At 33.9% G+C, this 22,346-nt stretch overlaps 1 protein-coding gene across 1 annotated transcript; it reads right to left on the minus strand.

Moving 5' to 3' along the window:
• Positions 1–350: 350 nt before the first annotated feature.
• Positions 351–1,129, minus strand: LOC126887637 (uncharacterized; the record flags this gene model as incomplete). The annotated part of the gene is made up of 1 exon (XM_050655246.1): positions 351–1,129. A coding segment is annotated over one exon (588 nt), but the record flags the coding sequence as incomplete, so codon positions are not given.
• Positions 1,130–22,346: the final 21,217 nt, after the last annotated feature.

Below are 22,346 nucleotides of genomic sequence, written 5' to 3' on the forward strand. Positions count from 1 at the left end.
TCTATCCTGTGAAGGTGAACACTTCACTAATGAATGGGAGATATGCCCAGAATTTGATCGCCAAAAGAAAATAAAACATTATATGTCTGAAAACAGCTTATCTTTTAAGGAAACAATTAAACTCTTTCCTAAGATAACTTATGCATCTATAGCAGCCAATAATTCCTCAATAAATTCTCATCAAACTCCAAATATGAATGCACCATCCTCTTCATATTCCTTTACTCAATTGTCCACGTCTCAAACATCTTCCAATCAGTTCGCTCTACCTTAAGTTTCAAATAGATATACAATAATAAAACCACCAAAATACAAACGACCTATCTCTTCCTCACCAGACCAAGTAACAATCATCATCATTCTCTTTGCCTTATCCCTATGCGGGGTCGGCTTCCCTAATTGCATTTCTCCACACAATTCTATCTTGGGCCATATCAATGTTAATCCCCTTTACCAACATGTCCTGCCTTATCGTCTCCCCCCAGGTCTTCTTTGGTCTTCCTCTCCTACTCCTTCCAGGAATCTGCACTTCAGCTATTCTTCATATTGGGTGGTTAACGTCTCGACGTTGAACATGACCAAACCATCTTAACCTATGCTCTCTCATTTTGGCATCAATTGGTGCCACACCTAGACTTCCCCTAATATACTCATTTCTAATTTTATCCTTCTTTGTCACTCCACTCATCCATCTAAGCATTCTCATTTCCGCCACATGCACTCGCTGTTCCTCTTTGTTTTTCACTGCCCAACATTCAGTTCCGTACATCATAGCTGGTCTTATGGCTGTTTTATAGAATTTTCCCTTCAGCTTCATTGGAATTTTTCTGTCACACAACACACCACTCGCTTCTTTCCACTTCATCCATCCAGCCCTAATTCTACTGCATGCATCTCCATCTATTTCTCCATTACTCTGTAATACCGATCCTAGGTACTTAAAACTATTGCTTTTTACAATCATTTCACCATCCAAAGATACCATTTTATTTGTAGTAGCTCCATCTTTAAATGAACATTCCAAATACTCTGTTTTTGTCCTACTAAGTTTTAAACCTTTTTCCTCCAGAGCTTGTCTCCACTGTTCCAGTTTTTGATCTAAGTCTCTTTCACTATTTCCTACTAAGACGACATCATCAGCATACATTAAGCACCATGGAATGTTACCCTGTATTTTCGCTGTAATCTGGTCCAAAACTTATGAGAATAAATACGGACTAAGCACAGAACCTTGATGCAATCCTACTTTCACATGAAATTTATCAGTCTCTCCCACACCTGTCCTAACACTAGTCGTTACTCCCTCATACATATCCCTCACAATCTTTACATATTCACCAGGGACTCCTTTCTTATTGAGTGCCCACCACAGAATCTCTCGAGGAACTCCATCATATGCTTTCTCAAGATCAATGAATACCATATGAGCGTTTGTTTCTTTACTCCTGTATTTTTCCATCAACTGCCTTATAATGAAAATTGCATCTGTTGTTGATCTACCCTGCATAAAGCCAAATTGATTCTCGGATATTTCGGTCTCTTCACGTATCCGTCTATCAATTACTCTTTCCCATATTTTCATGGTGTGGCTAAGCAGTTTTATAGCCCTGTAGTTTGTACATTGTTGTATATCTCCCTTGTTTTTGTAAACAGGTACCAGTATACTGCTTCTCCATTCTCCATTCATTCCAGACCAAGTAACAATGGAACATCAAAAAATAATAAAGTTAAACCCCATGTCCAACAGACCTGGTGGTATTATCACCTCTTCTTCGTATCAATCTACATTTAATCCAGAACAAGGATCTAAAATACATGAACCATCAAAAGAATTAACAGAATTAATATCAAATATAGTTACAAGTATTATCTCTAATATAAATCACAAAAATTTTGAAATTCCAGAAAAATCAGTTCTAGTAAATTCAATTCAATCAGTTTTAAGTTCTCTCTTATATAATAATGAATAGATTGGTAATTTGTCAATGGAATTGTAGATCGGCTAACTCTAATAGAGAAAACCTTATCCACCTATTAGAAGACCAGAAAGTTGATATCGCATTATTATCAGAAACTAGATTTAAACCAGAAAAGTATTATAACTTTCACGGGTACAATATTGTCAGAGACGACCGCTTTTCAGTAACTGTTGGCGGTGGCTCAGCAATTTTAATAAATTCAAACCTATATTACGAGGAAGTCACCATGAAAGTAGATTTAATAAACGTCAATAAAGTAGAAATAAAAATAAAGTTTAAGTCATATACTGTCACATTTATATCTATGTATGTTCCCCCAGGAACCAAGTTATTGTTACAACAATGGAACAATTTCATAACATCTATAGAAAGACCATTTATAATAGGAGGTGACCTTAATGCTCACCACATTGCCTGGGGTCTAGACAACCAAACAGATATGAAAGGTAAAATCTTGATGGACTGTATAGACGATAATAATTTAATATTCAAAAATGATGCCTCTCCTACTTTCTTTAGGAACTTCTCGAAATCGGCAATAGACCTGACCATTTGTACTCCTGACTTAAACCACCTGATCACTTGGAAAACACTTCAAGACCTATTTGGTTCAGACCATACACCTATAAGAGTAGAGTTAGAGGATCAACCAACTCATACATATAATCCATATTCACAAAAGTGGAATTTAAAGAATGCCGACTGGAAATTATATGAACAGTATTCGGAAGATGTATTCTCTCAATTTAAAGATATAAATTCTTATGAACAAATTTTGCACAATATAAATACAACTGCATCCTACTGCATCCCCAAATTTAAAATAAAAAAACCGACTTCCAGAGGAAAATACTGGTGGGATTTAGAATGTGAAGAAGCAGTCAGAAGAAGACAGGAAAGTTTTTGTATATTCAAAGAAAATCCAAACCATGAAAACCTACTTAAGTATAAAAAAGATGATGCACATGTCAAGAAGATCACTAAACAAACTAAAAGAAATAGCTGGAGAGATTATGTCGGATCCCTAAATAGGTCAGTCCCTATTAAAGATGTATGGTCAAAAGTTAACCGAATAAAAAATAGAAAAACAAAGAACAAAGTCCCTGTTATTCTGTCGGAAGCTTCGTGGATAGAAGAGTTCCATCAAAATATCACACCGCCGTCTGCAGAATTAGTAATTCCTGATTTACAACTAAATGCTCTGTACGACTATCCAGAACCAATCCGTTTCCTAGTCAAACCATTTTCTGCCACTGAACTAAACTTTGCGTTGAAGAAAAACTCAAATTCAGCACCAGGTGCCGATAATATCCATTACTCGATGCTATCAAATCTTTCAAGAATTGGTAAGGCTGCACTACTAAATATATATAATGAAATTTGGATGCGCCGCATAAAGATTCCTGACGATTGGCACGTTTACACTATTATCCCGGTTTTAAAACCAGGAAAATCATCAAAGAATTGGGATTCTTACCGTCCAATCGGTCTGGCTTCCTGTATACTAAAAACATATGAGAGACTTATTAAAAACCGTCTGGAATTTTGGCTAGAAAAGAACGACCTATTACCAAGAAGTCAGTTTGGTTTTAGAAAAGGTAAATCCACACAAGATAGCCTCTGCCACTTTTTAATAGACATTTATAGTTCCTTTACTTATAAGAAAGCAGTTAGTGCTTTGTTCTTAGATATAAAAGGGGCTTACGACAACGTTAATCTTCACATACTATATGCGAAAATGTTGGAAATAGGAATACCCGAGATAGTAACATGGAACATCATTAACTTATACATTAATCGAGCAGTTCACGTTAGATTAAATGGAGATCAATCTAACTCCCGATACACATCTTTGGGACTACCTCAGGGTAGCATCCTAAGTCCTATATTATATATACTGTATACTGCTGACTTAGAAACTAAACTTCCTCAACACATAAAAATCCTACAGTACGCTGATGATGTTGCGATATATGCAGAAAATAAGTCAATAGATAGATGTAATAACTACCTTAAATCGACATTAAATATTATAAAAAAATGGGCTACCGATAATAACTTAACAATATCAGAGAGTAAATCAACCATTGTTACCTTTACTAAAAAACGATATGTTCCTCAAAGCCATCTACAATTTGATAATACTAGTATTCCTTATAAAACTTCAATAAAATTTCTTGGCGTATTTTTAGACTCCAAATTAAATTGGAAAGAACACACAAATTACATATTACGAAGAATGGAAAATGCAATGAATATCATGAAGACTGTAAGTGTCAGTAACTGGGGAGCTGATCCAAACATATCAATATTACTATACAGAAATTTGATAAGATCAATCTTAGACTATGGATCTATTTTTTATGGCTCAGCATCAAACTCTGTACTCCAAAAAATCGAGAGGATCAAAAATAAGGCACTTAGGTTATGCACTGGTTATTCTCGTAGCACACCTATATTGGTCATGGAATGTGAGCTTAATGAACCTCCACTTTCATTACGCAGGGAATACCTAAGTGAGAAATTTATAGTTAAAACAGCGGTTAACGATAAACTGCTATTAAATAAAATTGTTCATTTAACCACCTCATACCTAACTCATTATTACTGGGAAAAAAACCAACTGCTTTTAGTTGTGGAAAGCTTCCTCAACGTTTCTAATTCCATTGGCGACATACACCAAATTGAACAAAGCTCGTCTCGAAAGCTAAATTATGAAGATTATTTATCTCCAGTTAACTGTCATTTAAGTAATATTCGTGCGACAGACTTCCTTACTAAAATAGACCACCTTCAGTGTGTACAAAAAAACTGGGGTAGTTATCAGAAATTATATACGGATGGTTCAAAAATGGAAGGAAAAGTTGGATATGCTATATATTACCCACAAAAAAGTATAAAAATAAACAACAGATTACCTGATAAAATGAAAATTTTCACAGCTGAACTCATTGCAATCAAAGAAGCATACAAAATATGTATTAATCAAAAAGAACTCAATTATGTTATATTTACAGACTGCCAAAGCATTGTAAAGACATTGAAATATAATGTACATAATTTTGCAGAAAATTATATCATCAGTGACATCATAGCAATGAACAGTGAAGCTTTGAAATCGGGCAAAAATATAATATTGTGTTGGATAAAAGCACACATTGGTATAAAAAACAACGAAATAGTAGATGATCTGGCTAAAAAAGCAACAACGAAGGAATCCACTCTGCATACTTATCAACTTCCTATGGGAGACATAATTTCTATTATGAGATCTATCAAACGGACGAAATGGCAGGAACAATACAATAATTCAGACAAAGGAAATTATTACAAAAAAATCCAGCCTACACTTCCCATCAAGACATGGTTTAATCAAGTTTCCAACAAAGGCTTTATCAAAACTATTTGTCGAATAAGAAGTAATCACTGTCTGACTCCAGTCTACAAAAGAGAAATAGGACTTGTAGATAATGATGAATGTTTATGTGGAGAGCTAGCTGATCTACAACATATGCTATTAGAATGTCCTTTACATTTTATTGAAATATCAAACTTTTTTGCCAATCTAGTTCAAGTTAATGTACAATTTCCTTTTAATCTTATATACCTTTTACAATCAAACAATCTAGATGTTTATAAAATTTTGTACAACCATGTTAATTGTTTAAAATTAAAGCTCTGAGAAAAAAGAAAAAAAAATAAAAAAAAAAAATAATTAAATAAAATAAAAAGATACTAAGATCTAAACCTCCGCGAGGTTGAATCGGGTTTAGGTCTTAGCGCGATAAAAAAATATACAAAAAAAAAAAAAAAAAACTAAAAAAAAGAATAAAAAATGTAATAAAAAAAATGTTAAAAAATATAATAAAAAAAATAATAAAAAAAAACAGAGTAAAAAAAACAGTAGTACTAATAGTTTTAAATTTAGATACTAAGCATATATTTTGTAAAAGAGAGAATTCAAAACACATTGACTGGCCAGTTGGTTGCTTAAACCAGTGCCAATAAAACATAAACACACACACACACGTGTTAATACAACGCATGCGTAGTCCATGAAATCATCTGAACTGAGTTCTGAAATCTTTGAACGGCCGAATTCCACCGTTCAAGCATCGTTCAAGTTTAAACTGCCATCGGTTGAACGTGAATTGAGAAAGACGATTTTGACTTTAAACTGACGTTTACTGGAAGTTCAGGTTAAACTGGAGTTGAACTCGATATGAGAAATTGGCCCTAAGAGGTATTTCGTGGCAAAAAGTAAAAGTCCTAAAACAGTGACATAAGTAATTTTTGTAACGAGCGATTTAGCTATAGTCATTTAGTTTCAGTTACTTCACACCACTTTTTCAGTTTTAGTGCTCTATCAATAAATGTTTCTTTTCTTCAATTTCTTTAAACCTTTACGTGTCTGATTTAGCCTTCCGTAACAGACTTCGTTTCCATAGAAAACTAGCAGCACACCATTCCTAAGATATTTTACTAGGTTCTTACTTCCGCCACTATTTTGTATTGATTCAAAATTTTACTGTATCCTGCTCTCAACTACTGTCGTTTCAAAATCAGTTTCGAAAACCTCGTCTTCACTTTTTGTTTTGACCAATGAGTTACAAGCTTTAAACTGTTTCACCAATTTAGTTAACTAGAGTTTTTATAATATAATGACAGAGGGAACAAAAAGAACAAAAAAATTCAAAAAGTAATTAAAAAAATAAGTACAAAAGTACCTAAAGTAAATGAATAATAGTAGAAAATTAAAACAAAGAAAAAACAATTGCGCAGTGTAGTGAAAAATATAAAACAAAAACATTGATGATACAATACGACGAAGTGTAAAGAAATAATACTTATTTAAGAAACAGTTCGTGAAGTATACTTTTTGCGAACGTAAGCCATGTTTAGAGCACGAGCGACAGGGAAGCGAGTGCTATACATCACGTAAGTTCTAAAAAAGTACTTTACGCACAGTTTCATACAGTATTTTATCTACGATAAACAAATAAAAAACTGTAACTCTTCGCCACTGGAATTCATTTCTATTCTACAATTTTTAGAACTTTAACATTTAAAAATTCTAACTTCTTTCAAACTACAAAACTGTCAAAACTTTTGTTGTAATTTATTGCTCACATGTCATCACCATGACAACGCGAAAGTTAAGGATATTTGATTATATGAAAGTATGCCAAAAACGGTGCGAAAAAGTAAATCACATTTAAAATACATTGTTACTTCACGCACACTCTAAATCCTTCACGCACTGCTATCTATAATGACAGTTTTCACAAACTAAGAACTTATACATAATATGAGATAGAGCAGATAAATTAATTATTTGAAGATAATAACCGTTTATAAAATTACTGTTTAATATAATAAATGTAGTAAGATTAAGAGGTCACATCAGCGCAGCATCAGACGCAACGGAGCGTCGGCGGTATTTGACATTATCTAAGATGAAATATTAAATAAGTAGGTATCATAAATATTGGCAATATCATTTTAAAGCCTTCTACTTATATATGTATAATATATGGTTAGAAAACCGATGCAGGTTTTTCAAAATGAGAGTGACTATTTCTCTATGTTGCCTAATTAGTTATTATGTAGTTATATTATTTTCGATTTCTTGTTATACACTGCGGTCAGAGAAAACGGGCACCCCAAAAATGGGTCATTTTTGATGTCTCGTATCTCATAAACCTGTTGTTCGATTTAAGAAGATGGGTACGTATTTTAGGCTGCAATGCTATTCAAATGGAGATTTATTGTTTTTTCGAATCCTGAGAAAACTAATAAATATTTTAAAAGATTACGTTATTGGCGAGGGCCGAAAGTCCCTGAGAACTTCTATAATGTTTAATAAGTTACAGGGGTGAAAAACTAAGAGAAAATGTAGTGTGATTTTGAATTTCAAATATATCATTCAAAAAAAACTTTTTATTTATTCTAAGGGACTTTCGGCCCTCGGCAATAATATAGTCTTTCATTCTGCGTTTAAATTTTTCAAAAACATATATTGGTTTTTTCAGGATTCGAAAAAAATAAACACAATGTCCGTGGTAATATTTCCAAATCTACGTTTGTCATAAAACGCACTCAGTCGAATAGAATATTGTCATCATACTGTCAGTCAGAGAGTGACAATTTTAAATATTTGACATGGCATCGGGAATATTTTGAGTGGTTGATTAAATAATATTGATATAATATAGTGTATTTGATAAATAGTTGATTTAAGACGTGAACTTAATAAATAGTATATTAAGTATGGAGAACGGTAAGGGTTTTATACCGATCGAAGACAATTGTTGTCTGAGATCGGTTACCCTTAACGTTCGACATGCTTATAAAGTTTTTTGCACGATTAATACCATTATAAATTATAAAATTAAACATTTTCGTCATATTGACTAGTTTCATTCATTTTATCAAGATAGATACTTTGGTTGTTAGGTAGTAACTAGGGTGCATAACAACAATGGAGAATTGAGTTTTTATTTAGTTGTCAATAATTTTAAGTACAATTTTGATTATTATAAATTAAAATATGAGCGAAAGTGAATTTGAAGAAATTGAACGGGCTTGGGAAGAAGGGTGTTCCGCAATTACTCCCGAAAAATCCAAAATCCGTTATCAAAATAGCTACCAAAGTTTTAAAAAATTGTGCGAAGGTAAGAATTTAAGAATCGAAGAAAAGACTCTATTGGCATATTTCGTTCAAAGACATATGCAGTTGAAAGCTCCTGGAAGACTCTGGGCACAATATTCAATGATTAAATCCACCGTTTTTCTTTATGATGGCATTGATATTTCCAAGTTTCCAACTTTGATCGTGTATTTGAAGAGAAAAAATATTGGATAGGTACTACTAATGTTTGCGATTCTGCAGGAGTTTCTGTTAGAAGTGAAACCACAGCCCAAACAAGTGGGATTTCATTAAATAATTTAACAAATTGTACCATAAGTGTCAATATTAATAAATAATTCGTTAGTTTTCTTTATTCTTTCAAAAAATAAATTAAAATTAAGAGATTTTTAACTCGACGGTAAGTGAATTACTTACCGTCGAGTTGGAGTACTTACCGTCGAGTTGGATTACTTACCGTCGAGTTGCTAGTAAATGTCACCTACTGACGTAAAATCTGTCACGGTAAACAGTCAAAAATGATCAATCGTGCAAAAAAGTTATTTATTGTGTATTATTTTTGGAAGATCCAAACAGACAATACATCAGGATAATATATTCTGTGATCCAAGTATTTTGTTGTTAAAGATGTTCAAAATTTTAAGTGTTCCATAGTAACAATATATTTTTAAAAAATCACTTAAACACTTTTCCTCTTTTCTCGATTGAGTACTAGTTTTTTTGTACATATAAATTATTACAATCACTGAATATACATAGTTAGTGAAAAAGTTATTTATTAACTGAATTAATAATTTGCAATTATAAAAATAACACTTATCCAAGAACATTCAAAAGCCATCTCATTAAATTAATGATGACATTTTCAAGTGGAATGACATTCTAGTAATGTTTACATATCCATACCAGTGTGAATTTTACTACATGTAATTTGCCGTGTAAAGACAGAAAAAGTAGGGATACCCGTAAAGTATTTGCGAATTATGTACCGATAGCCTTAAGTAATTTTTTTAATATGTTATAGCATTATTCTTTATCAATATCGCTGTAATAATATTGTTACTAAACAGGAAAAGTTTTGTTGTATACCGGGTGTACAATTCAAACTGTGTTTTTTCTCAAAGTTCCCAACACCCTGTGGAATAGTCTAGAATTTATATAACACTGTAATTAAAACCCAACTATAGCCTCAGGGTTTCTTAACATTCTGGGTTTAATTCAATCGCTTATGTTGGATAATAAAAAAGTTAGGTACTTTAACAACTAGCCATATTCTTCATCAGTACAGGGTGTTTCTAAATAAGTGCGACAAGCTTTAAGAGGTAATTCTGCATTAAAAAATAATCATAGTTTGTTTTATAATCGTATGTCCGCACATGCTTCGTTTCCGAGATACGGGAAGTTAAGTATTTTCTTACAAACTGACGACTTATTTATTGCTTTAAAACCGTTTGAGATATGCAAATGAAATTTGAAGGGTTTTAAGACGTAGTTATTGCACATTTTTTGACATACCATTAAGAGGATCGGTACGTATTTTCGGCTGCAATGCTATTCAAATGGGGATTCATTTTTTTCAAATCCTGAGAAAACTAATAAGTATTTTTGAAAAATTTAAACGCTGAATGAAAGATTACGTTATTAGCGAGGGCCGAAAGTCCCTGAGAACTTCTATAATGTTTATTTTAATAAGTTACAGGGGTGAAAAAACTAAGAGAAAATTTAGTGTGATTTTTAATTTCAAATATCTCATTCAAAATAAACTTTTTATTTATTCTAAGAGACTTTCGGCCCTCGGTAATTATTTAGACTTTCATTCTGCGTTTAAATTTTTCAAAAATATTTATTGGTTTTTTCAGGATTTGAAAAAAATGAACACAATGCCGTGGTAATATTTTCCAAATCTGTCTTTGTCTTACAATGCACTCAACCGAATATAATATTGTCAGCATATATTGTCAGTCAGACACTGACAATCAGTGACAATTTTAAATATTTGACATTGCATCGGGAATATTTTGAGAAATTGATTAAATATTATTGATATATAGTGTTTTTGATAAATAATTGATTTAAGACGTGAACTTAATAAAAAGTTATTTATTGTGTATTATTTGTGGAAGATCCAAGCAGAGAATACATCAGATATATCCTGTGATCCAAGTATTTTGTTGTTAGAGATGTTCAAAATTGTAAGCGTTCCAAAATAACAACATATTATTAAAAAATCACTTTAACACTTTTCCTCTTTTCTCGATTGATTATTAGTTTTTGTTGTACAAAAAAATTATTACAATCACTGAAAACATAGTTAGTGAAAAAATTATCACATTTATTAACTGAATTAATAATTTGCAATTATAAAAATGACAGTTATCCAAGAACATTCAAAAGCCATCTCTTTAAATTAATTATGACATTTTCAAGTAGAATGACATTATAGTAATGTTTACATATCCACACCAGTGTGAATTTTACTACACGTAATTTGCCGTGTAAAGACAGAAAAAGTAGGGATACACGTAAAATATTTGCGAATTATGTACCCATAGCCTTAACAATTTTATATTCACCATTGGCGTGCATACAAGTAATTAGATTGGTCATATTCACCTTATGCGCACCAATGATGAATATAAAATTTTTAATTGCAAAAGTGCATTTGCATATCTCAACCGACTTTAGGGCAATAAATATATCTTCAGTTTGTAAGAAAAAAATCAACATCCCATATCTCGGAAACCAAGCATTTGCGGACATATCCGGATCGCCCTGAAAATTTCAAGTTTCTTGAACATTTTTGCCTCTGGTACAGTAATAACATTTTTTTAGGCTAAGCTAATGTATTTTTTATTTGTCATCAATGTTTGTTTAAAAAAAGAAACGGTTTTTTATTGTTTTTATTGAAACGGCAGATATCAAACCAAATTGTTGATAATTCAGACAAACGAAAAAAAAAATGGAAAGTAGAGAACGTGGTAAAACATCAGTAAAATTTTAATATCTAATATCGTGTATTGCCTCCCCTTGCTCTAATAACCTCTTGTAGATGACGGGGCATACTCTCAATTTTACTCCGGATTACATGTTTTGGTATGTTATTCCACTCTCTAACTAACGGATCCTTAAGCTCCTGTGCGTTGTTATTAGAATGTATATGGGTTTGAATACGTTTTTTCAAATCGTCCCAGATATGTTCGATAGGTTTTATGTCCGGGGACCTAGCTGGCCGGGCTAACCTCGTAATTCCAACCTCGTCCAACTATTGCATGCTGATCCTGGCAACGTACGATAGCACGTTGTCCTGCATAAAAACGACATATCTCCAAGCCCCACCATGGCGGGCATAAAATGTTCCTCCAGAATCTCCGTAATGTACCTTCCTGCAGTTAAGGACCCATTTTCGACAAAAGGTAACTCTGTGCGGAAGTTGGAAGCCACACCTCCCCAAGCCATAACCGAGCCACCACCAAATGGCACTCTTGGAGCAATGCAAGCTTGTGAAAATTTTTCGACGGTTCTCCTCCAAACTCTTACACGTCCATCTGATCCAGTTAGACAGAAACGGGATTCATCTGAGAATAACACTTTGCTCCAATCGTTAATTCCCCAATGCGCGTATTGTCGAGCAAAAGCTAGTCGTGCAACTCGATCCTCCCGGCAAGGTGGAGGTCCTGTAGCCATTACCTGAGAAGATAGTCCAAAAGAGCGAAGACTTCTCCTGACTGTTGCAACGCTAACGTTGCAATTTCGTACTTCCTGTAGACGATTTCGATGCATAACTGCAGTTGTGGTCCGGTTTCGTAAAGCTTGACTCACAAGGAAACGGTCATCTCGTGCCGTGGTCTTTCTTCTTGGTCCAGAGCCAGGCCATCTGGTTAGCAAACCCGTCTCCTGAAATCGTTGAAGTACTCGTTGAACTGTAGAAAGGCTTACACCAACAGTTATTGCGACTTATTGCCGTTGAGCGTGACCGTCTTCCACAAGCGCAACTATTCGTAATATTCGTGCCGTTTCAACAACAGTCAAAGGCATTTTTGGCAAAAAATAAACAATAATAAATACTAATAATAACACTAATGAACAATTATGACAGCAATAATAAACGGTCTTCGCTGCGTTTAACAGTTATAGATACCATTCATTCATTTTGACACGTTTGTACTTTTCCGCGAAATCGGCAATATAGGAATTCTTTGTAACAAAGGAAATCGCTAAGCCTACAACAACTGTCAGAAACATGTATAAGTTTGTATTTGTGTTATTATTATTTACGATAAAGCTAGTTAAAAATGAAATATCGATGATTTTTAAGATGACCCGAATTTTATGATCGCGAGTGTATGTTTGTAGAGCAAAAGGTGATTATTTTTCATGCAGAATTACCCCTTAAAGTTTGTCGCACTTATTTAGACACATCCTGTACTGATGAAGACCATGGCTAGTTGTTAAAGTACCTAACTTTTATATTATCCAACCGAAGTTATTGAATCGAAAAGAGAATGTTAAGAAAACCTGAGGCTGTAGTTGGGTTTTAATTTCAGTATTTTATAACTCCTAGAATATTCCACAGGGTGTTGCGAACTTTAAGAAAAAAACACAGTTTGTTTCGTACACCCGTTATACAGTGAAATATTACCTGTTTAACAACAATATTACTACAGCGATATTGCTAAAGGATAAGGCTATAATATTTTTAAAAAATTTCTTAAATCGGACAACAGGTTTAGGAGAAACAAGATATCAAATATGATCCATTTTTTAGGGTGCCCGTTTTCTCTGACGTGCAGTGTAGATAATTAATTTAGTAGTTCCAAGGTGACGCAAAATCAAAGCATGGGAATAAAAAGATGATTTGAAGAAAATGTATTTTTTTGTTCTTTTTAATGGCGGTACAGGCTCGTTTCTCTAATACTTTATCTAATTATAGACTAATTTCCACATCGTGACATATTTCTCAACCTTTGCTCTGCACCGCCATTTTTTAGTATATTACGAATATGTGTGCCAAATATCTCAACACAATATTCAAAATAAAAGCTGCAATCTTGGATTGCATTTCATGTTATTATGACGGACTGATGTAGCCTCTTCAGGGCCGCCGCTAAAGTGTTGGCCGCCCGTGTGCAACTTAATATTTGCCGCCCCCTTTTAACACTTTAGTTGTTTTAACCCGGGAGTAGTCGCGCTCACTTCTGTAACGTCGATAGTCGCGTGTGAGATTCTATTTCAAAATACGAATTTAAAACAAATTTTTATTTTGAACTATTTTTATCTACTTTTTATATTAAAAATATATATTTCTAACAATTTAAAAAAAAAACCTGTGTTAACGGCCACCTGCCAAAATCGGCCACCTGTCCTAACGGCCAGTTTAAAAATTTCCCAAACCAATTATATGTAGACTACAAAAACTGGTAATATCGTCCACCTTTCTATATCGGCCAATAGTTCTTTCATTTTTAGTGGCCGTTACTGACAAATTTTACTGTACAGTAAAACCTGTGGTAACGGCCACCTGCCAACATCGGCCACCTGTCCTAACGGCCAGTTTAAAAATTTCCCAAATCAATTATATGTAGACTACAAAAATTGGCAATAGCGGCCACCTTTCTATATCGGCCAAGAGTTCTTTCATTTTTAGTGCCCGTTACTGACAGGTTTTACTGTATTACGAAAAAGGATGAAATGTGAGATTCTATCTAACGGCGCGACTACTCGCGGCTTAAAGCTAATTGGCTTTGCCCAAAGCCATAAATTCCACAAAAAGAAGAAGAAGAAAAAAAAATTCCTACGCATTATTACACCCTTCCTCGAGGCACTTACGAAAATTTTTTTAAATTGCAAAATGTTTCATCAAGTTATCGCGAAAAAGGATAAAAATTGAGATTCTATCTCACCGCGCGACTACTCGCGGGTTAACATAGGTACTAGTATTTAAAGAAATGTGCAGGAGATACATTGTAACTGTAACGCGTATATGAATAAAAATTACTCTGATTTCGACGTTACTTTTAGACCTGGATACCGCGAACCAAAAAAAATAGATCAATAGCAAGCTGAAAATTTGTTAATAGCTTAACGGTGTCTAGTCTGACACACTTTGATTTATGGGAACACTGAAACAGGGGAAGTTTTAATTATGGAACAGGTTAAAAATTTGGAACTTTAGACTACGAAACGGTTCCTTGTATTTTGTCGGACATTACTTCCAATTGATTTGTAACCATTTCATTAAACTCTCATGCAAAAACCAGACTAGTGTTTATCACCAACTGGGCATTTTAATGAGTGGAACACCAAGAACATGTCAAATGACATGTTGACAATGAATCATGTTGGCTAGTAATAGCAGTCTGATTTTTGCATGAGAGTTTAATGAAAGGATAACAAATCAATTGGATATTCTGTGCGACAAAATACATGGAACGTTTTTCTAATCTAACGTTCCAAATTTTTAAACTTTTACACAATTAAAACTTTCCCTGTTCCAGTATTCCCGTACATCAAAGTTTGTCCGACTAGACACCGTTAAGCTATTAACAAATTTTGAGCTTGCTATTAATCAACTTTTTTTGGTACGCGGGATCCAGGTCTATTTGAAATAAAGTAGTATGCAAAAGAAACGGTCACTACTATATATTACAAATCAAAATCGTTTACCAAAAGCGTGTCTAAAATCATCAAATTCTCAACTTGACTGAACTATAACCCATCTATAACCATACATAAGCATAAAAGAACAATATTATAACAGAGCAACCATCGAGTAATAAAAAAGATTTTTTTAAACCATCGAGTAATAAAAAAGACTTTTGTATTACTCAATTAGAGCAATTTAACCAGCACTTATCTAAATTCTCGGAAAGTATCCTATTGTCGTATCGTACTTTCTTAAAAAATCATAAATGTTCAGAATTTGAAAAAATCGCATATGGACCCGTAGGCCACACAGGCGATAATTTTCGGCGCCGTAAGAGCAGTAAACCCATTGGTTGATTAACTCCTCCAATAATTGTAGATGAAATAGGAGTTAGTCAACCAATGCCTCGTCAGGTTTACTGCTCTTACGGCGCCGTAAATTATCGCCCGTGTGACCTTAGCCTTAGGCACAATCAGTTCGAAAGCCGCCAGTCACTTTGAATAATTAAAAAGCATTCCTGGAAATATTTCATGACTACAACTGCAAAAGGGTAGTTCATATAATAAATAACATTTTCTGGCATTTTTGTTTAAATTGTATTAAATATTACGAGTTTATAGAAATATCTGAATCATTACTATGTATTTAATTTTTTGAATTTATTTTCGTTAAAAATATATTATCATCAGTGGCCTGCTTTTGGCCGCCCCTATAATCTGCCGCCCGTGTGCGATGCACACTTTGCACAAATGGTAGCGGCGGCCCTGAGCCTCTTAACAAAATAACAGAGTTCCATAATAAGTACATTTTATATCACATCTTATATTGTATACACAATAATATACAAAAACAAATGATACATAGTTCAGGGTAAAAATAATATTTACTGCGCCACTGACGTCAGTCAATGACACTTTCGTATATTTCGGTTTTCTGGAAATATTTAATCGAACGAAACGAACCGCTCAATGGAATGTGACGTCTATTTCTTTGAGTTGTCACTTAGAATAGAGCGGTTCTCTACGAATCTGGATCCGCCAGCAATACTTTTTTGCTGGAAATATGGCTTTGTGTTAAATATCTATTTTTAGTCGAGGACAGAGAAAAGCCCTTCAGAAACGATACAGTACACTTAGACGGCTTGTGTACATATCCTTGTGTAACATTTTCTATATGGGGACTGGGATTTACCACCTGCTTTACAAAATGCTGACATTATAGAGGGTACGAATAAAAGGATTTGATCGAGAGATGTTCGGGGAAATGTTTTCAGTAAATAATTTATATACCTACAAAAAACAAGTTTTAGTATTAAATTTAATTATCATAACACTCGACTTAACGGACACTTTGTCTGTTTTATGACAAGGAAAAATAAAAGAAAAAAGAAAATTATACAATAAGTGGCAAGAATATAGGTTCGACACAGAATCTCAAAACTTTACAAAAATAAAGCGAAACTAGGGGTAGCAAATGATAAAGCAGAAGCGTATACAAATCTTTACGATGAACTTAATAAAAAGGAAGGCGAAACAAATATATATAAAAAAATACCCAAGCAGAGAGCAAAGAAAGCAAAAAATTTTAATCAGATTAGATATATCCGAGATGAAAATAATAAAACACTAATTCACAAAACGGACAACAAAAAGAGATGGGAAAAGTAAATCGACAGTTGATTAAATGAAAAATTTAACAGAAATCCAACTGAGTTAACGGAGACAGTAACAGCAATGGTCAACCAAAGAGCAAGCGAAGAAGTGTTCAAGTACTTAAAAAAATAAAGAAAAAAAAGCAGTTGGAACAGATGATATTCTTGGGGAAATGTGGAGAGCATTAGGAGAGATAGCTGCAAGTTAGCTAACAGGTTTATTTAATAGAATTATGAAAGTTGGACAAATTGATGAGGAATAGAGAAACCATACATTAGTACATACCTGTTTACAAAACACGGGAGATATACAAAATGTAAAAAATAAAGGTTCATAAAACTACTTAGCCACACCATGAACATTTGGGAAAATACAATTGATACACGGATACGTCAAGAAACCGAAATATCTGATAATCAATTCTATTTTGTGCAAGGCAGATCAGCCAAAGATGCAATTTTCGTTATAAAAAAGTTGATGAAAAAATACAGGAATAAAGAAAGAAACACTCACATGGTATTCATTGATCTTGAAGAAGCGTATGATAGAATTCCTTCAGAGATTCTCTGCTGGGCACTAAATAAGAAAGTAGTCCCCGATGAATATGTAAATATTCTCAGAGATATGTATGAAGGAGTAACAACTAGTGTTAGGACAGGTGTGGGAGAGACTGATAAAGGACCACGCAACACTCCTTATGGAAAAGTGGTCCCGGTCAAATTTGATGAAAGTCTGGTCGATGATACTTCTTGATGTGTAGATTAAAAAAGTCCATGGCACCTGGGTCTGAATAACTACTATTCTCGAGTTACAGCCTTCTGAAGTTATTGGATTCGAGTGCTCGGTTTACGTTAAGTACACTAATTTACAGTTAAGTGAACGAAAATATTTATTATTGGAAGAAGAGAAACTCAAGTTCTTCATACATACTTGCGTGTTGTATATGAATTCGTGGTCAAAAATAGTTGGATCGTATTTTAGTCTTCAGAAAACCTCCAAAAAGTCCTCAGAAAATTAAAGAAGTGCGGTATAAAATGTGCTGCTAGATCGATATAAGCATTATCATGTTTTCATGAATGCTTCTCAGTTATAGAATACCAGCAAAACTGCAGTTCCGCCTTATCTTTAGAAAACTACTGAACAGTGGCGGATCTAGGGAGAATTGGGGGTAATTCATCTCGTTACATGTTCCAGAATAATTAAGGAAAAATTGTTGTAACATAAAAAATACATTAGCTGACATGAAACATGTCCCGCTTATCATATATAAGACAGGTAGAGAACGTGGACTTAATTTCAATACAAAAAAAAAGAAAGTACCTGGTAGTCTGTAAATGCTAAATATTAATTACAATTGTCTAAAAAAAAAACGGGTTTAAATCATCTTCGACTATTGCTACGTTAACATTTTGCTGATTTCGGTTAGATGCATCATACGTCGTGTTAACTAACGACCTATCAGGATACTTAACATTGGGTTGACGTCTTGCAAAGCCTAAAAACCATAACACACTGGCGATATTAGCACAAGTACCTACAGTTCTCGCACCAGATTGACAGGTACAGTAGTACCCGTTAATCGGTTCTTCTGCAGGCTCATCTTCATCATTATCTTCATCAAACGTATAGGAAATGAATACTTGGTGTTTTGTAGCTTGCCGAAACCTAGAAAATATTCTAACTCTTATGAATCCCGGTTCATCCATATTCTCATCAATTTGAAACTCTTCGTCATTTTCTCTTATTTTTTTATCTTGTATGTAAGATGGTGCCAGTTTAATTTGATATATAACAATCGTAAGGTCTTTTAGTCTAAGTCGAAAACAGGAAAGTTAGCAAAATCATGATCATGAAGCCTTCTCCATTGACCATTTCTTCTAATCAGATTATCAGTCTCAACTATAGCTTGTACAACATTGGGAATTAGTAACCTCTGTAATAACTGTTCAGCTGCTTTAGATGTAGCACCTTGCATGTGGATCAGTGGGTGATATTTATTTAATAGTGCACCAGCAATACGGTAAAAATCATTTAGTTTTTTTGCATAGTGCATGTTTATAGGATTGGCAAAGAATTTAGAGATAGAGCGTAAATGACCATTTCTGTCTTCTACATATTCCATCGATTTTTCGTAATAATACGTGAGTTATTAGCATCTTCAGTTGAAAGTTACTTTTGTCCACATAACAAAAGGGCTGGCATCTTATGTTTGATACCTAGTAATTGTAAAAAAATTAGTGACAAATCTGCGTACACTAGTAGCTTTTGAAAATGTAACTTTGTATTATAAAGCTCATCATTATTGGCTATAGAAGCCCTGGTGGACCTCGGCCTGTTCGAGAATCAGCTTCCATTCCTTTCTATCCTCCGCCTTCGCTTTCCAATTTCGCACTCTTAACACCCATAACTCATCTTCTCTGGTCCTTAAATCGTACTGTAGGCCACGGGTGCCTATACGCATGGGCAGGGGGGCGTGGCTCCCCTGTATTTTCGGGTGCTTTGAATTATATTATATGGTTATTCAAAGTATACAAAATATAATGTGCAACATCTTCACGTTTGGCCCCCTAAAAATTTTTATATGGCGCCCGTGCTCTGAGCCTACGTCCTTTCGTCACACTATCCGCTCTTTGGTTATAAATGTGTTTTGATGGCTCGATCCCTTTCATTTTCGTTAAATAAAATGTTTTCATTAATTCTGGACATTTTACCGGTGGAATTACCCCTATCCCCCCTAGATCCGCCAATGTTCAGTAGTTTTCTAAAGATAAGGCCAAACTGCAGTATTGCTGGTATGGCATAACTGAGAAGCATTCATGAAAACATGATAATGCTTATATCGATCTAGCAGCACATTTTATACCGCACTTCTTTAGTTTTCTGAAGAATTTTCGGAGGTTTTCTGAAGACTAAAATAGGACCCAAATATTTTTGACCACGAATTCATATACAACACGCAAGTATGTATGAAGAACATGAGTTTCTCTTCTTCCAGTAATAAATATTTTCGTTCACTTGACCGTAAATTACTGCACTTAACGTAAACCGAGCACTCCAATCCAATAATTTCAGAAAGCTGTAAATCGAGAATAGTAGTTATTCAGACCCAGGTGCCGTGAACTTTTTTAATCTACACATCAAGAAGTATCATTGACTAAACTTTCATCAAATTTGACCGGGACCACTTTTCCATAAGGAGGTCCTTTCATGTGAAAGTAGGATTGCATCAAGGGCGGTGCTTAGTCTCGATTTTTATTCTCAATATTTATAGATCAGATAACACCCAAACTACAGGGAAACATTCTCTGGTGCTTAATATATCGTGATGATGTATTGGTGGGAAATAGTGAAGGCGACTTAAAACAAAAACGGGAACAGGTGAGAAAAGGTTTTGAAGAAAAAGTTTAAAACTTTTGATGATGTTTATTTTATGTAAGGTAAAAACAACTTAAAAAACCTTAATTTCAATAAATTATTTTTGTTTTATGGTCGATAGAGTCTCATAAAATAAAAAAAAACAAAATATTGACTAATGTAACAAAAATTATACATTTCCATTTATTTTATACTTGGTGTCGAGCATCGAAACAAAACGGACGTGTTGGCTCTCCCTGTTTACAAAGAGTTTTTCAGTGCTGCAAATAAATTTATTAATAAACAATTGAAATAGATAAGATACATCGTTTCCGAACCGTTGAGGTGGACGAGGTGTTTTTTCTCGTGTTATTAATAAAATCGAAAGCGATAAAATAGCAATTAGTGATAAAGTGATCAGTCAATGGAATTAAAAAACATACCAGCTTTTCGACCGTCTGAGTAAGTAGTTCATTTTGATTTGATAATTATTTTTGTTAAATCATTTGTTAAATCAACATTTCTGTGGAGATTCCATATAAAACTGTGCTCGTGACGCAGTGTAAGATGGAAATTCAAGCAGAAACACAATAAAATGTTTCCACCACCAAATTTTTCCCAATCAGAAAAGGAAGCGATATGATTTCAGCAAAATAATGTGCTGTTTCAAGAAAACTATCAACGTTCACACAACGAACAAATGCTACTTAGCAGTTGGAAATTATCTGAGGCCGAAAAGTATAAGGCCTTGGAAGCAACTCAACAACTACAAAAACCAGCTAATAAACATGCAAAAAATGTTTGATGAATTAAACGAAAAATATACACTGCTCGAGAAAAACCTGTCTAACAATATCGATAAAGAGACGGTTCAGTATCATGCAGTCAAAGATGATCTTGCACAGGAAACAGAGTGGATTCGTGCGAAAAACAGAAAAAAGAGGAAAATGGGCACTTCCCTAACAACACCACGAGAAGAATATAACAACACAAAAAGTCTTGAACAAACTAAAATAATTGAGAAACCCTCACCGATTTTAGTAGAAGGGGAGAACAACTTTAACGATCTTCATGCTATGGTACTTAGCTATCAAAACGTTCAAATAAAAGTCATCAACGACAAAACTATTAAAATTAATGTACAAAAAGAGGAACATTTTAAACTGATGACCGCAGTATTAAATGATAAGAAATATCCATGGCATTCCTAAAACAAGCAAAATAGGTACTTAAAGTAATGACCACTGGATTACATCATTCTGTAACGCCTAATGATATTGTTTAAGAGTAAAGGAGACGTGGCTATAAGCTTATCGAAGCTACACCCAAACTAAAGTATAATACTTAACTTAATAATGTTCATGGTGTTATTTAGACACGTTGAAAATATCGATAAACTATTCGGAATTTCTGACATATTGCCAACCTTTTGGCCATATGCAAAAATATTGCGCAAAACAAACACGATGTGCTAGATGTACCAGAAATCACCTGAATACCAACTGTAATACACCTAAAAATGACCAACCAATATGTGTCCACTGTGGAGAAAGTCATCCTGAAAACTACAGAGGATGCATGGCAGCAACATAAATGCAGAAGTTAAAAGACAATCAGAAGTTAAAGGTAATAATTACCCTAACGAAAACAGAAAGGTAATCTAAGTGAAAAGAAAACTCAGAAGGATCTAGAAATGCTCTAGACTCCATCTGATAAAACTAAACTAAATAATGCTACACAACAGTTTAAAACAGAAATAAAAAAAAAAAAAATAAAAACGAATCAATTAGTAACTATCTAAGAGAATTGACAAATGATAGCACAACTGATTATTCCCTCTGGAGAGCCACTATGAAATTAAAACGACCGATAATGCAAAATCCTTCACTAGAAAATACAGATGGAAGCTGGGCAAAAAACAATTTAGAGAAGGCTAATAAATTTGCTGAATATTTCGAGGAAACATTCCAGCCAAATGAAGGTGATAACGCACTACCATGGGGAAATGTCACAAAGGAAGAAGGTGAAATAAAACTGGTCACTCCAAAAGAAGTAGCCGACGAAATTAA

The sequence above is a fragment of the Diabrotica virgifera genome, chromosome 7, assembly GCF_917563875.1.
Source record: "Diabrotica virgifera virgifera chromosome 7, PGI_DIABVI_V3a".
Lineage (NCBI taxonomy): Eukaryota > Metazoa > Arthropoda > Insecta > Coleoptera > Chrysomelidae > Diabrotica > Diabrotica virgifera.